The following is a 14853-nucleotide window of genomic DNA, read 5'->3' on the forward strand; positions in this document are numbered from 1 at the left end:
TTGCAGGAACGATGCACAACGTGACAGTTTTTCAGTTGGGGTACCATTATTTCACCATGCCTACCAGCTTACGACACCATGTGACTGCTCCACATCATAATTCATCCAAACATACATAAAATAAGCTTTCAAATGATATATGACTTGGATGTTTGTATGGTGGGTACATTAAATTGCCAAACATGGCCCGTTTTGGAGAATTGCTCCATGCCTAAAATACTCTTTCCTATCCTTGATGACCTTGAATACCCCTTGCTGGGGGATCATGCAGGGAAAGGTACAATGTTCACTCTGCTGCCTCTGTATCTTACACAAGAGGGCCTACTGTGCCAAAAGTGAGGGGAAGGGTAACTGACTGTTATGTGGCTCCTTCTGCGTTGGCTATTTTGGCATAAAGGGGCTACCAGACAACCATAGATTGGGCCTCATATAAGTTATTCCTGCATAAGGACTGAATGAAAGCAGAGAAAGGACTCCAGAACTGGGCCCTGACAATGCTGTGTAAATGCTGCCTTAGGAATTGCTACAGATGACTGTGATCAGCTCCCTAAAGGTGGCTCACTGGAAAGTGCCATCAGGTTGTGCTTTCCCTTTTCTTCTTCAAAGATCCTTTCAGCATCTGCCACAGACTGTCCTTCCTCTTCATCTTCTTCTCTGTCAGGGGCAGTGAGGATTCTTTTCTGCGGATTTCCCGCACCAGTCCATGAAAGACGTCATCAATGTAGAAGCGCAGGGCAGCTGAGGTCTCAAAGAAGGAGCAAGAATACTCTCTCGCCAAGCTCATGCCTTCTTCAGTCGAGACCTACCAAAAAAAAAAAAAAAGCCATTAACAACAACAGGTTAATAAAGTTTGAAGCCAGAAGGGAGCCTTAGATCATCTAGTCTGACCTGTGAATCACAGGAGTGTGACAGCCTGGCACCCCTTATTCACCACTGTCATATAATTAGGATATGTTTTGCACAAAGTTTGCCTTGTGAGGTATCATTCTTAGAGTCTGGATCTGCTAGACATCAATATCTCATTGGATTGTGTGTGCTATCATTGAATGTGAAGTTATGAAGTTTGGCTAGGTATGTGTCACTGAAACCTGTTGAGAGGTTGAAAACACCCCAAAGCCGCCTTTCAGATACAACAGTAACAAGGCCAAACAAAGTTAATGGCTTATTGAGGAAATGCACACAAGCACAAGAATTGCCCCAGGAACTGTGTACAATAAAACCTCTTAGTGATAGCACTACACAAAGGGAACTGTTGGACCCAGGTCACAGCAAAAGAGCTTTCCAGCAAGTGGGAAGAAGACATAAAAGGTTGAAATGACATCATGATGGTACCTCACTCTCCCTACAACAACAAACCTGGAAACACCTGAGGATCGAAGACTGAACTGGGGGAAGTGATGGACCCAGGCTAGAGGGATTTCTAGCCTGTGTATGAAAACCTGGGAAACCCAAGCTGCAAAGCAAAGGCAGCTTGTGCCTTAAGAATCTGCCACCCTGTTTATCACTCAGGGTGAGAATTTGCTAATTCATATCCTATCCTAATATGTTAAGCTCAGTTTGTGGTTTTGTTTATTTACTAGGTAATCTGCTTTGATCTATTTGCTATCCCTCATAATAATTTAAAATCTTTTTTTTTTTAATTAATACAATTATTTTATGATTTAATCCAAACCAGTGGTGACTAAGGTTTCTGGGAAAAATCTTAGTTTGGTTACCACAAGTGTGCATGGCCCTCTTCACATTGGGGGAGAGGTGGACCAGGTATTAAACCCATCTACCGGCCAGATTTAGCCAGGGCAGGACGGTACTGCTCTGCGGTCCTAGGCTGGGAAGCTGCTGGTCAGAGAGCCTGCATGTGACTGCAGCTGGGTGTGGCCCTACCTGTGTAAATGCTGGTGAATGTGCAAGTTTGAAGGGCTTTGCAGCTTGTCACAGAAGCACCGTGTGAGAGGGAGCCCAGACTGGTGGGTCAGAGGGCTCAGTGGTACCCCAGTTCCAGGTGATACCCCAGGGGAACCCATCACAAGGAGCTCCACCCTTAGGTGGATATGAACCACCAATCTTTTGGTTAATAGCCAAACATACTAACACATCATGTCACGGAGAGTAGAATGCATCAAAGACTGTCCACAAGCTGTCTGAATATAAGTATTCTATACGTTAATGGCCTCCATCACCACAGTATTTAAGCAACTCGCAAGAACCCTGAAAGGTAGGGAAATACTATTATCCTCATTTCACATGGGAAACAGAGGCACAGAGAGACTAAAGAATGTACGCGAGATCTGCAGAAGGGCAGGGATGTGGACCTAGGTCTCCTAAGCCCCAGACCAGCATGCAAACCAGTGTTGAGTACTAAGCTGGAAGGGTAAACCTTCAGAATCGAATTCAAATTCAAGGCCAGGAGTCCCAGTTTTTATATTTATTTATATTTAGATATCAGGATTTATTCAAATATGTTTAAAATCATGATAATAAGATGAGGGCTGTGTGAGACCCCTATCAATATCTAACTAAATCCTAGGTTGTGAGAAATACCAATTTCCTTTGAGTACCTCAGGGCTGAGCCATCTTTTGTTCTTCAGCCCAATCACATTGAGCCAGTGTTTCTGTCACATTTATTAGAGATATAAACCCTCGTGCTTCAGGGTGTAAGCAAACCACTTACCGGCTAGCGTTAGAAGGAGACTTTCTTTATGAATAGGTTATTTCATCATTTTCCTATCTTGGGCTTTTTGCACCTTCCTCTGAAGCATTTGGTGCTGATCACTATCAGAAACAGGACTCTGGACTAGATGGACCAATAGACCGATCTAGCCTGGAAACTAGTCTGTAGCTATCACATCCATGCATATACTTTTTTTGGAGAGTTGCAGACTTTCGTATTCATCCATAGAGTTTAAGGCCAGAAAGGGCCAACAGATCACCTAATCAGACCCCCGACATAAAACAGGCCATAAAATTTTACCCAGATACCCCTGTGTTCAGCCCAGTAATTTGAAACATTAGCAGGATTATACATTATTTTAATCTTAAAGTGATTACAGATTGTAAAGGTAAGCAAGTCAGTTGTACGCTAACCTAAATGATACTCAATGACACCAAGAAAGAGTGTTACCACTTTAAGACAGCTATAATTGCCCACCTTCTGCAAAAGAAGGTGGTAGCAATATGCTCCTTGCTTTTCTCAGGGCAGCTGTGTAAGCAAAATGCATGATTCAGTATGTCTAATGGGCACCACTGAGAAACTGATTGTGTGAATAGAAGACTCTGATGGCCTATTTTGTACTTTTTAATCATTCTCTCATTGTGCCTTGTTCTTGTTGAAGGAGGAATTCACTTTTTTAAAGGCGCTGCAATTCTCTGAGCAAACCCATAAATGGAGCTGTAATTTTATTGAAGATTTTATTTATTACATAAAATAATAATCTTTAAAACCCCTAAAACAGCTATGTTAAACGAAAGTTAAGGTTTCAAAGTCAAGTATTCAACCTTGGAAAATGCCTGGTCCATTTCCCCCACTCCTCTGTCCCTGCCCCCATCCTCTTCATAGTCTTTCTGTGCCCTCCTCCTCGCTTCCCTCATACTTCCTCCTGCCTGGGGTCCATTGAGAGCACAGGAGAGAGTCTCTTCTCTCAGTTCTGCTGCCTGACACCACAGAAGCTCCCACCAGACAAAAGGAACAATGGCAGGAAAAGACCTGCTTAGCTGGAGAATGGAGAAAGCTTAGTAATCTCTGTGGGGGTGGTGCATGCTCAGTATAGTTAGCATGGAGCTCAGTAGGGGTGGGGCATATTCAGTAGAGACAGATCGTTTGGAGAATTTTGCTGGAGTTCTCTAATAAACTCAATGCAGCTAGTTTCACTGGTTTATGACTTGCACAAATTTGATTGGATTTTCAGAGAGATAACAAAAGTCAGCTCTTTGAGTCCAGGGTGACCCTTGCTACCAGATTTCATGTCCCTGCTTCAAAGCATGGAGGTTAATAAAGCGTCATAACAAATGGTAAATTTTTCAAAATTGGCAACATATGGCATTTCCCCCTTATTTCATACTCAGGCACTGCTGAACTGTTTTTACTGAAACTTTCCAAGTCTGAGGCAGACTCCCAACGTGGAAAACTTCAGCCCAGTTTGCAAAGTTAGAAGTAACTGAAAACAGGGTCTTCAAATGGAAAGTCTGAGCATAACTCTAGAATATCTATATTGTAAATTCATTTATAATTATCTGATTGCTGATGAAATTTTAAACTCCCAGCAATGTGCTGAGGAAAAATGCAAGACTTTTTTTCAAATAATAAATCAGTCATGGGATTGGATGGTTCTGAAGATTATTAATGGGGTATAAAGCTCCGAATAAAGGCACTGGGGCTCAACATGACTGCAACGGTCAGTCCTCTGTGCATCTCATTTCAGGGGTACTGACTACATTGTGAAATCAAATCCAGCCTATGTCAAAACTAACCAAAGGTTTGTTAACATCTCACGGTTGCCTGGAGGCCCATATCATGGGATTAGGGGAATCCTAGAATGCAGATCTGGAATTTACTAGAGGCAGCCCTGATCTGTCGGGAAGGGAGAAAATTGCAGAATATGTTCCCTGGGAGATGGAGCTTGTGACTCCTCTAGGGAGGGTACACTGTTTGGTTGATGAACTTGTTATGATTTGCCAGAGAAAAATTCTGGTCATACTGGAGAAAGTATGAGTGAAGGCTTGCGCCGTAGCTGATGAAATTTACAGATTTATAGATTCCAAAGCCAGAAGGGACAACTGTGATCATCTAGTCTGACTTCCTGTACAATCCATCGACCTTTCCCAAATACATTCCTAGAGCACATAAAACACATCCAATCTTAGTTTAAAAAATGGTCAGTAATGGAGAATTCACCATGATTCTTGCTTAATTGTTCCAATGGTTAATCACTCTCACTGTTAAAAATGTACACCTTATTTCCAGTTTGAATTTGTCTAGCTTCAACTTCCAGCCATTGGATCTTGATAATCTGAAAATTTCATTTTTCTGTGCTAGATTGAAGAGTCCATTATTAAATATTTGTTTCCCATGTAGGTACTTCTAGACTGTAATCAAGTTGCCCCTTATCTTTCTGTTTGTAAAGCTAAATAGATTGAGCTCTTTCAGTCTATCACGGTAAGGCAAGTTTTTTCATCCTTTATTCATTCTCGTGGCTTTTCTCTGAACCCTCTCCAATTTATCAACATCAATCTTAAATTGTGGACACTAGAACTGGACACTCCAGCAGCAGTCACACCAGTTCCAAATACAGAAGTAAAATAACCTCTCTGCTCCTACTTGAGATTCTCCTGTTCATGCATCCAAGGATTGCATTAGCCCTTTTGGCCACAGCATCACCCTGGGAGCTCATGTTCAGCTCATTATCCACCATGATTCTTAAATCTTTTCCAGAGTCACTGTTTCCCAGGCTAGAGTCCCCCATTGTGTAAGTATGGCCTATTTTCTTTGTTCCTAGATGTATCCATTTACAGTTAGCCGTATTAAAACACATATTGTTTTGCTTGAGTCCGGCTTACCAAGAAATCTAGGTCATTCTGTATTAGTGACCTGTCCTCCTCTTCATTATTTACTAGTCTCCCAACTTTTGTGTTATCTGCAAACTTCGTCAGCAATGATTTTATATTTTCTTCCAGGTTATTGATAAAAATGTTAACTAGCATAGGACCAAGAACAGATCTCTGTGGGATCCCACTAGAAACACACCTGCCTGATGATGAGTCCCCATTTACAATTACATATTGAAACCTATCAGTTAGACAGCTTGTAATCCATTCAGGTGTGCCAACTTAATTGTATATCATTCTAGGTTTTTTTTAATCAAAATGTCATGAGGTACCAAGACAAATGCCTGATAGAAATCTAAAGACATGTCTACATGGCAATTAGAAATCCATGTCAGGCCCATGCCAGCTTACTCAGGCTCATGGGGCTCAGGCTAAGGATATGTGTAATTGGGTGTAGATGTTCGGGCACAAGCTGGGACCATTCCACCTTTCAGGGTCCAAGAGCTGGGCTCCACTCCAAGCCCAAATGTCTCCATTGCAATTAAACAGCCTCTTAGCCCAAGCCCCGTGAGCCTGTGTCAGCTGGAATGGGCCAGCCATGGGTTTATAATTGCAGTGTAGATATACCCCAATTATATTCCCTCCACTATTCCCTTTATCAACCAAACTTGTGATCGCCTAAAAAAAAATCAAGTTAGTTTGACAGATCTATTTTCCATAAACCCACGTTGATTGGCATTAATTATATTATCCTCCTTTAATTCTTTATTAATCAAATCCCAAATCAGCCACTCTGGGATCGATGTGAGACTGACAGGCCTATAATTACCTGGGTTATCTTGTTCACTCTTTTAAAATAATGGCACACTGGAGCCTGGAGGAGTATGTGTGGGACAATGGATATAAGGGAGGCATAGAGGGAGTTAAGGTGACGGGCTGTTGAAGGCTCCAGGGGCCTGATCCAAATTCTATTTGGGTGAAGTGTGTACAAGTGTTTCTATTGATTTAAACTGGGATTGAATCAGGCCCTATGGCAGCAGCCACAGAGCTGGACTGGACAGAGAACTTGAGCAGCTGAAGATCAGGACTCAACAGAAGAGAGAGTTGGAGGGGTAACTGTAGAGGTTGGGGTCAGGGAGCTGAGCTTGCCACTGCCTCACCAGTCACATTAGCAAAGAATGTGGCCCATTTGGGGTGTATGGGTTGCTGGTTGGGGTCTGTGCAGATGTGCGGTCTCCTAAAGTAAAGGGAGCTAAACTGAACTTGGGGAATGTTTGTGTAGCATGACCTCACAATGAAAGGAAATATTTACTGGCTCCAAACAGCATTTTACAACATTAAAATTCTGTTTGTGGCTTTTGCAAGCCTCCCTCGGAAAATTACAAGTGAGATTAAATGGATTGCTGACAGCATGTGGAGGCGGTGATGGATGAGCTGCCATGTTAATGACAGCCAGCTACATATTAAGGTCAAGTCCTGCACAACTGAAAGGACAGCATGAAACGCCAAGCTTGGGTGCAGATGGGGAGGCACTGGCAATCACCGGAGCGCATCAGATGAAGAACACCAAAGCATTTATACTTTGGGATGGAGGGATGAAGAAACAAAATGGATCAATTTTCTACGCATGCCCTTGGGTTGTCAATACGGAGAAAATCTCCTTCAGGATCAGTCTGTACTGTGTTTAACCTTTTCATCTTTGTCAAAACAGCCGCAGCAGCATCTCAAAGGGTGTTTCATTCAGAGAGTCAGCATTAGCAAAATCAGCAAAATCAGCATGGCAAGGCTGGTGTTGGTCTCCATACTGGAAAGCAATGTCTCTCCCCTCACACACCTCACACCTACAGTGGTGGCGATTAGCACCCTCTGCCTGAGTCATTAGGAGCTCTGCCATGGAGAAATTGTATAGGCCACAGGTGAAATGAAAATAGTTACAAGGATTCTCCTAAACATTTGTTACTTAGAGTTCCATCCAAGGTGACCTCATTAGCTTTTCAATGGTGAACACAGTGGCAACTACAGACTTAAAAGCTTCATTTAGACTCAGTTTTAGAGTGGTTGCTGCAGGACGTAATGGGCTTTGATGCCAAAACTAAGGAAGAAGGGAAGGCAAATCGTTCAACTCTGTTCCAAAAGCCTTATCCAAAACCCATTGAATCCAATAGAAAAAATTCTATTGGCTTTGGATCAAGCTCTAAATGGTTGGTATTTTGACAGAAACAAATTATCCCCACTGTAAAATACTGGCTAGTGACAGTCAGAAGGAATTATTCAGCACAGGACTTGCAGGTTTGGCTCTGAAGTTGCACTGCTCTTTTCTGAACTCCATTCTCCACTACGTCCAAGACAGTGATGAGTACATGGAGCTGGCTGCTGCTCCCTAATACCCAGCCACTCAGTGTTGTCAGAAGTTAGAGCAGCAGGTGGGTGGCTCTAACTTTTGCCACTGGCGTAAGCGCTGCAGTTTAAACCAGAAGGGAATCAGGCCTAGTGGAGTTCAAGCTGACTCACCCCTTTATGCCCTGTAACCTGACCTCTCCTTTCCCTTATACAAAGGTTATGGCAATGACATAGTGTTATAGGAAGCTTTACACTGGCAGTGATATGTCCTGCCCAGGTGGAAGTCTCCAAGAGGAATCTCTGGTTGGTTTAAGAATCCAGCCTACTGTGTTCATTGGTTAAATGATATTGCTCACTACATGCTTGTATACCATTGTGATCATTGTGTATAAGATAGGTAAAACTAGACTGGAGAGGCAAATCGATCAAGCATTCTTTTTTTTTTTTTCTAAATACAAGCAGCACTGACATTATTTACCTACAAATTATTTATGTCCTGGAAGATTAAAAAAAATATTTTAACGCCCCCACCACCACCAGCATCATTCTCCAGCCATTTACATTTTTAACCATTTCATCATTGCCACTGAGCACTGACAGCCCTCATTAAAATGGGAAAACCAAGATCAAAAGGAAATCAGTTCAGACTGGAAGACATGGCCTACTTTCTACCCCATCACTAAATGAGCAACATGGGGATAATTTGATCACATGGCACAAATGCAAGTGCAGAATTTCAAGACACTGACATTACTCTTAAAGCCATTTGGAAGTCTTCAGAGATAATCAGCTGAGCAAACCTCACTCTCACTTCATTGCAAGCAATTCTGCAGGCTCAGTTTTGCTGACTTTCTAGATTACAAGGCGCGATGAGATAAAGGCTGCCACACAATTAATCATTATTGGGAGTGCATTACAACTCATTCCATTGCTTGCTTTCCTCAGACTTACACAAAAGCTGATGTCACATACGAAGACTGCCCCATTTGTTCCTTTTTTCTGAATGCGAAGTTTGCTGTTTGCATGCTTTAGGAGTATCAGTGATTAGAATGTGACCTTGTTCCAGTTGTATAAATATTGTGTAATAAATATTCAGGATCTGATTCTGATCTTATTTACACTGGTGTAAATCAAGAGTAATTCTGCTGAAGTCAGTAGGATTGCACTGGTAAGGCCTGATTTATATCACCCTACCACCTTTTTCACCCAGCTAGTCTGAAGGGCAGGTACAAAGCCCACACAGGCTTTACCAATGGCATAGGAGACCTGTATACCAGGAGTAGACACAGCTCTGAGCTATCTCTATAGGAACCCCCAGTGCAATGGAAATGTCAAGTCAGGCAGGAGGCATGATGGAGGTGGGCCAGGGAAGGAGACATATCAAGACCAGGAAGAGGTATGGTCAATGTGATATATGTCCAGCAATTCTGCGTCACCTGCAGGTGTGCAGGCTAGCACAGCTATGAATGCTATCCTGGTGTATGCCATGGGCTGCCCCAACCCCTGAATAATAAAGGGCTCAGAATGTTTCCACTGTGCCCCTATACCAGCCCAAGGATAAATGAGCCCCAGAAACACTGCAGCAGGAGGCAGAAAGAAATACACTTCCAAAAGAATAAAGATGCAACAGAGAAATAACCATGACTTTCGAGGTGCAATCAGCCTCAAATTGCAGGGCTCACTCAATTCTCTCATGCTCATCCCCACTGTGATCCTCTCCACTGCTCAGATCTGCACTAGCCACTGTACAAAAGGAGTCCTCCCCTCCCAGCTATTTTAATTTGTGTTATGAGAAATCATTGTTTTAAATAAAGAGACATAGATGATTTTGAGTGACATGAAATACACAATGCTCCCAGACCTATCGTTAGAACTCGGCAATAATCACTACTCCTTCATTATCACATACAGCGATAAATAACTAAATTGGCCTGGTGTTTAATGTAAAGCCAGCTATGGAAATTACCTGCAGGTTTGGCTCTGAAGCTGTAGTTCACTTCTCTGAACTGTATTCCTCTGGCTTTATCTTGTCAACAGCAGAATTGATGTGTAAGGTTAAGGCAACATTATACCAGGATGTAATTCTGGAAAGATGGAGTTGGGACTTGACAAAATAGGATACTCAAAGCCATACTATTTCACATCTTCCATGGGCAGCTCTGTTTCTAATATGAAGAGACTCTGAGGGCTGTTAAATCTTCAGTGTTAATCTTCAAGAAGAATGATTAAGGGTCAGTTGCTCAAAGCGTTTTCACGGATCTCACAATTTTCTAAATTATCGATAATCATTAAAGATGCACTGATTTCAAAGCCTAGCAGAATGTATTGTCAGGCAGAAGAGGGCAGACAAAATAAGACATTTATTTATAGATACTTATTAGAAGTAGGATCTCTCTATTTGTATGAAAATAACTTCAAAGATTAATTTGTTTTTTAGTACTTAAACCCAAGGAATTTATTCAAATTTTCTTCTAAGCAACAACAAAGTTTTGTTAATTTTTATCATCTGCTGCCAACAGATGGTTACAAAAAAGATTAGCATGTAAAACGAAGGCTGTGAATGTTGCTTATTTAGCCACGATCAGGAAAAATAGAAAACAACAAAAAAGCAAACCCAAGAAAACCCTCAAAGGTGCACTGAGCCAAATTCTGATTCCTGCTAAGGCAGCTTTGCACTGCTTTGGTGGCACAAAGGAACTTTAAAGCCAGTTTAACCAATCCCTTTTATTCTTACCTATCTAAACTTTCAAATCCATAATCATAATTATAATTATTTATGTATTTTGTATTTGTATTGCAGGACAATGGCCCTGATTGTGCTAGGCAATGTGCATACCTTTGTAAAGATATGATCTAACCCAAACAAATCTCTCCCTAATTAATATTACGTTATCACTACTGGGAAGACAGGACTAATATGATAGATACCTAAAGAGGAAGAGGGTAATGTATGCATGGAGAACCAGATTGCAGAGGAGGAAGGGGAGTAACAGGAACCATGTGTGTGTGTGTGTGGGGGGGAGATCTTTAGATGTAATGGAAAATTTGTTTGACTTACATGCCACAAGTCCAGAACTAAAATAATTTCTAGTGCTGGAGCAAGTTCTTTGAGGCCCATATTCAATAAAATACATAAGCACATGTGTCGCTTTAAGCATATGAATAGTCCTATTGATTTCCCTGGGACTACTCAAATGCTTAAAGTTGTATACATGCTTAAGTACCTTGCTGAACTAGGGCATTAAACATTAGACTGGACAGGTCATGATAAAGTCTGTTCAAAATGCAACAAACAGCATTGTGTGTCACCGACATTGCCTGCTGCTTCATCCACTGCATGAAGTGTGGTGCATATATACCATTCTTTATAGTATTCATAGCTAAGAGCCATCGAAGGCTTGCTTCCAAACAAACGGTGAATATGTTGCTATGCCTTAGCAATGGAAGGGAAAGCACTACAAAATTCTCCCTTTCCCTTCCCACCTTCTCCACATGCTGATCATTTGTTGGGATTCCATCTATTCTGCTGAAGTGGGTATTCTATAAAGGGGAGACAGGGAGAGAATTTACAATGGATTTATATAGAACCGGAGTGCAATGGAATAGCCTTTTTTCAGAAATAGTTTGCTAGAGTAAGAAAGCATTGCAAATGTATGAGGTATCAAACTGCCATTATGCACAGGGTACAGAACACATGTTCCATCCTTCAATTTATTACTTGAGCTGCTTTTCAAAGAGAGAATTATTTGCTACAAGTGATGCGGGAGGGTAATTGAGGGAGTAAGCTGTGGGTTGGTTTTTCTTCTGGAATGTGTAATTTAATTTTGAGGTTTTATAAATCTCTGAGTTTATTGGGAGGGTTAGTCAGAACCTCTCATTAAGTAGAACACTTGAGTGGTATCTTCATTAAACTAATACCATTGATCTTCCCCAATGATGGTACCAGTTAAGGCAAAATGTCACACTTCGGCAGGATAAGAATTGACATAAGAAGATTAATGGGAGTTTCACTAGTGTCTTCCCTTTTTATTTCCTTTCCTGCAGGCTCGGAAAAGAAAAGACTAGAAAAGGCGAGGAAAGGATCTTTTCTTAGAATCATAGAATCATCGAATATCAGGGTTGGAAGGGACCTCAGGAGGTCATCTAGTCCAACCCCCTGCTCAAAGCAGGACCAATCGCCAATTAAGTCATCCCAGCCAGGGCTTTGTCAAGCCTGACCTTAAAAACTTCTAAGGAAGGAGATACCACCACCTCCCTAGGTAACGCATTTCAGTGTTTCACCACCCTCCTAGTGAAAAAGTTTTTCCTAATATCCAACCTAAATCTCCCCGACTGCAACTTGAGACAATTACTCCTTGTTCTGTCATCTGCTACCACTGAGAACAGTCTAGAGCCATCCTCTTTGGAACCCCCTTTCAGGTAGTTAAAAGCAGCTATTAAATCCCCCCTCATTCTTCTTTTCCGTAGACTAAACATCCCCAGTTCCCTCAGCCTCTCCTCATAACTCATGTGTTCCAGTCCCCTAATCATTTTTGTTGCCCTCCGCTGGACTCTTTCCAATTTTTCCACATCCTTCTTGTGGTGTGGAGCCCAAAACTGGACACAGTACTGCAGATGAGGCCTCACCAATGTCGAATAGAGGGGGACGATCACATCCCTCGATCTGCTGGCAATGCCCCTACTTATACAGCTCAAAATGCCATTGGCCTTCTTGGTAACAAGGACACACTGTTGACTCATATCCAGCTTCTCGTCCACTGTAACCCCTAGGTCCTTCTCTGCAGAACTGCTCCCAAGCCATTCGGTCCCTAGTCTGTAGCGGTGCATTGGATTCTTCCGTCCTAAGTGCAGGACTCTGCACTTGTCCTTGTTGAACCTCATCAGATTTCTTTTGGCCCAATCCTCCAATTTGTCTAGGGCCCTCTGTATCCTATCCCTACCTGCCAGACTATCTACCTCTTCTCCCAGTTTAGTATCATCTGCAAACTTGCTGAGGGTGCAATCCACACCATCCTCCAGATCATTTATGAAGATATTGAACAAAACTGGCCCCAGGACCGACCCTTGGGGCACTCCACTTGATACTGGCTGCTAACTAGACATGGAGCCACTGATCACTACCTGTTGAGCCTGACAATCTAGCCAACTTTCTATCCACCTTATAGTGGTCAGGTTAGGTCAGGTCTACACTATAAACTTACATCAGTATAAGTACATCGCTCATGGGTATGAAAAAAATCAATACCCGTGAGCAACCTAGGTTCTGGAAGTAGGGGTTGCAGCGCCCCCTGGCTTGAAGTGGTTTCCATCCTATACAGGGTTTACAGTTTGGTTCAATGGCTCTCAGTACCCCCCACTATACCAATTGGTCCAGCACCCCTGATGAGCGATGCAGTTATACCGACCTAACCCTTGGTGTAGATAGCGCTGTGTTGATGGGAAGGCCTCCCCCGTTGACATAGCTACCGTCTCTCATGGAGATGGATTAACGATGGTGACTGGAGAAGCTCTCCTGTCGACCTAGTAGGACATTCACAGCTGCGCCACTGCAGCATTGTAAGTGTTGACCTGCCCCGAGTCACAGGGACATGGAAGCATAGATAGTCCCACGGCGAACATACCAGAAGATGGGCGTGACAGTCGTCATATGCGCCTCCTCTTAGTCCCATTCACGGTCCTAAGAAAATACAATCTGCTTTTGTGGAGATTTTTGCAATATAAAACTGCAGTGGAAAAAAATGCATATGACGCAGTCAGTGCTTAGAAATACGTGTTCCTAGAGAGGCAATTAAAGAATTGTAGCTGGCCAGTGGGTTGGAATACCTGTAACAATGCACTTTGCTTAGTGGGGCACATCAGCCAGATCACATCACCCTAATATCTTGCACTCTGCACTTGGGTATGCATTACAGGTTCCTTTTCAAGCAGCGGGCCTTTTATATTCCTAATTCATTTTAAATACCTGCTCCCTGCCATGGTACGTGTATTCAGCCCGGAAGCAAAGGCTGAGTGAACTCAGGTGAAAGCTCACAGAATCAGGGTGTTTTTAAAGCTAAGGACCGGTAACTTTGGAAAGCGCTGCAGCCTGAGATCAGGCTGATCCCATATCATGCCACTTTCAGGAAAGAAAGCAAAACTAACCCTTCTAAGAAACTTGCTGGCTAACAGTCTGGGCTGATTCTCTGTTTACAAGGTCGACACAGGAAGGGTAGAGGTCTATAGCCTTGTCCCTCTGTGTTGAGAAATCTTATGTTAATTCATGTATTCTTTTAATGTATAAAAGATATTTTTCCAGTAATATATGCCCAGTCCTGTGCCCTGGGAGCCCTTACACCAATTACAATGAACAAATTGATATCATCATCCAATATAACTGACTACCCTAGATAGGAATGTAGCTAACGCTATCCGCCCCACCCCCACCCTGCCACACACACACACTGAAAAGCTGCCCTTGACCTCAAACTATTCCTTTCCAGAATGCGTGGGAGAAAAGATGGGCCTTGCAACCTGACTGAAAAGTTAACTGAATGTGGTGTGTCAAAGGGGAAGTTAAGGGAGAGTTAAGGGGCCAACATGGAGAATGCTCTTCCAAAAACTCCTTTGACACCAAAGAGCTCTAGCCCCAGGCAGTGGTGTAACTAGGTGGAGCAAATAGGGGCAACGGACATAAAGAAGGTGCCACCCGCTTGTACTCACCGGGCGGCGCTCCGGGTCCTCAGCAGCACTGAAGGCCCCCTCCGCTGAAATGCCGCCGAGGACCCAGCACGAGTGAAGGCCCCCTCCGCTGAGCCAGACCTCGTGAAGGCCCCCGCCACCGAAGACTCAGCGCGCCGCCGGGTGAGTACAAATTTAAAAAGTCGCCTATAAATTAAAAAGGTGCCACTTGTGCTCAGAGGGGGGGCAGCCGCTCCCCCCCACCCCCCGGCTACGCGACTGGCCCCAGGGCCTTTGCGGCCTGCAACTGTTCTATGA

The 14853-nt window shown here is 43.0% G+C and overlaps 1 protein-coding gene across 1 annotated transcript in view; it reads right to left on the reverse strand.

Annotated features, from left to right (window-relative positions):
- Positions 1-574: 574 nt before the first annotated feature.
- Positions 575-14853, reverse strand: part of RIT2 (Ras like without CAAX 2) — a 264180-nt gene continuing 249901 nt past the window's right edge. The window contains exon 5 of the mRNA XM_077818125.1: positions 575-802. Coding sequence (XP_077674251.1) covers positions 575-802 — 228 coding nt within the window. The remainder of the gene's footprint in view (positions 803-14853) is intronic.

This window comes from Eretmochelys imbricata, chromosome 5 (assembly GCF_965152235.1).
Source record: "Eretmochelys imbricata isolate rEreImb1 chromosome 5, rEreImb1.hap1, whole genome shotgun sequence".
NCBI lineage: Eukaryota > Metazoa > Chordata > Testudines > Cheloniidae > Eretmochelys > Eretmochelys imbricata.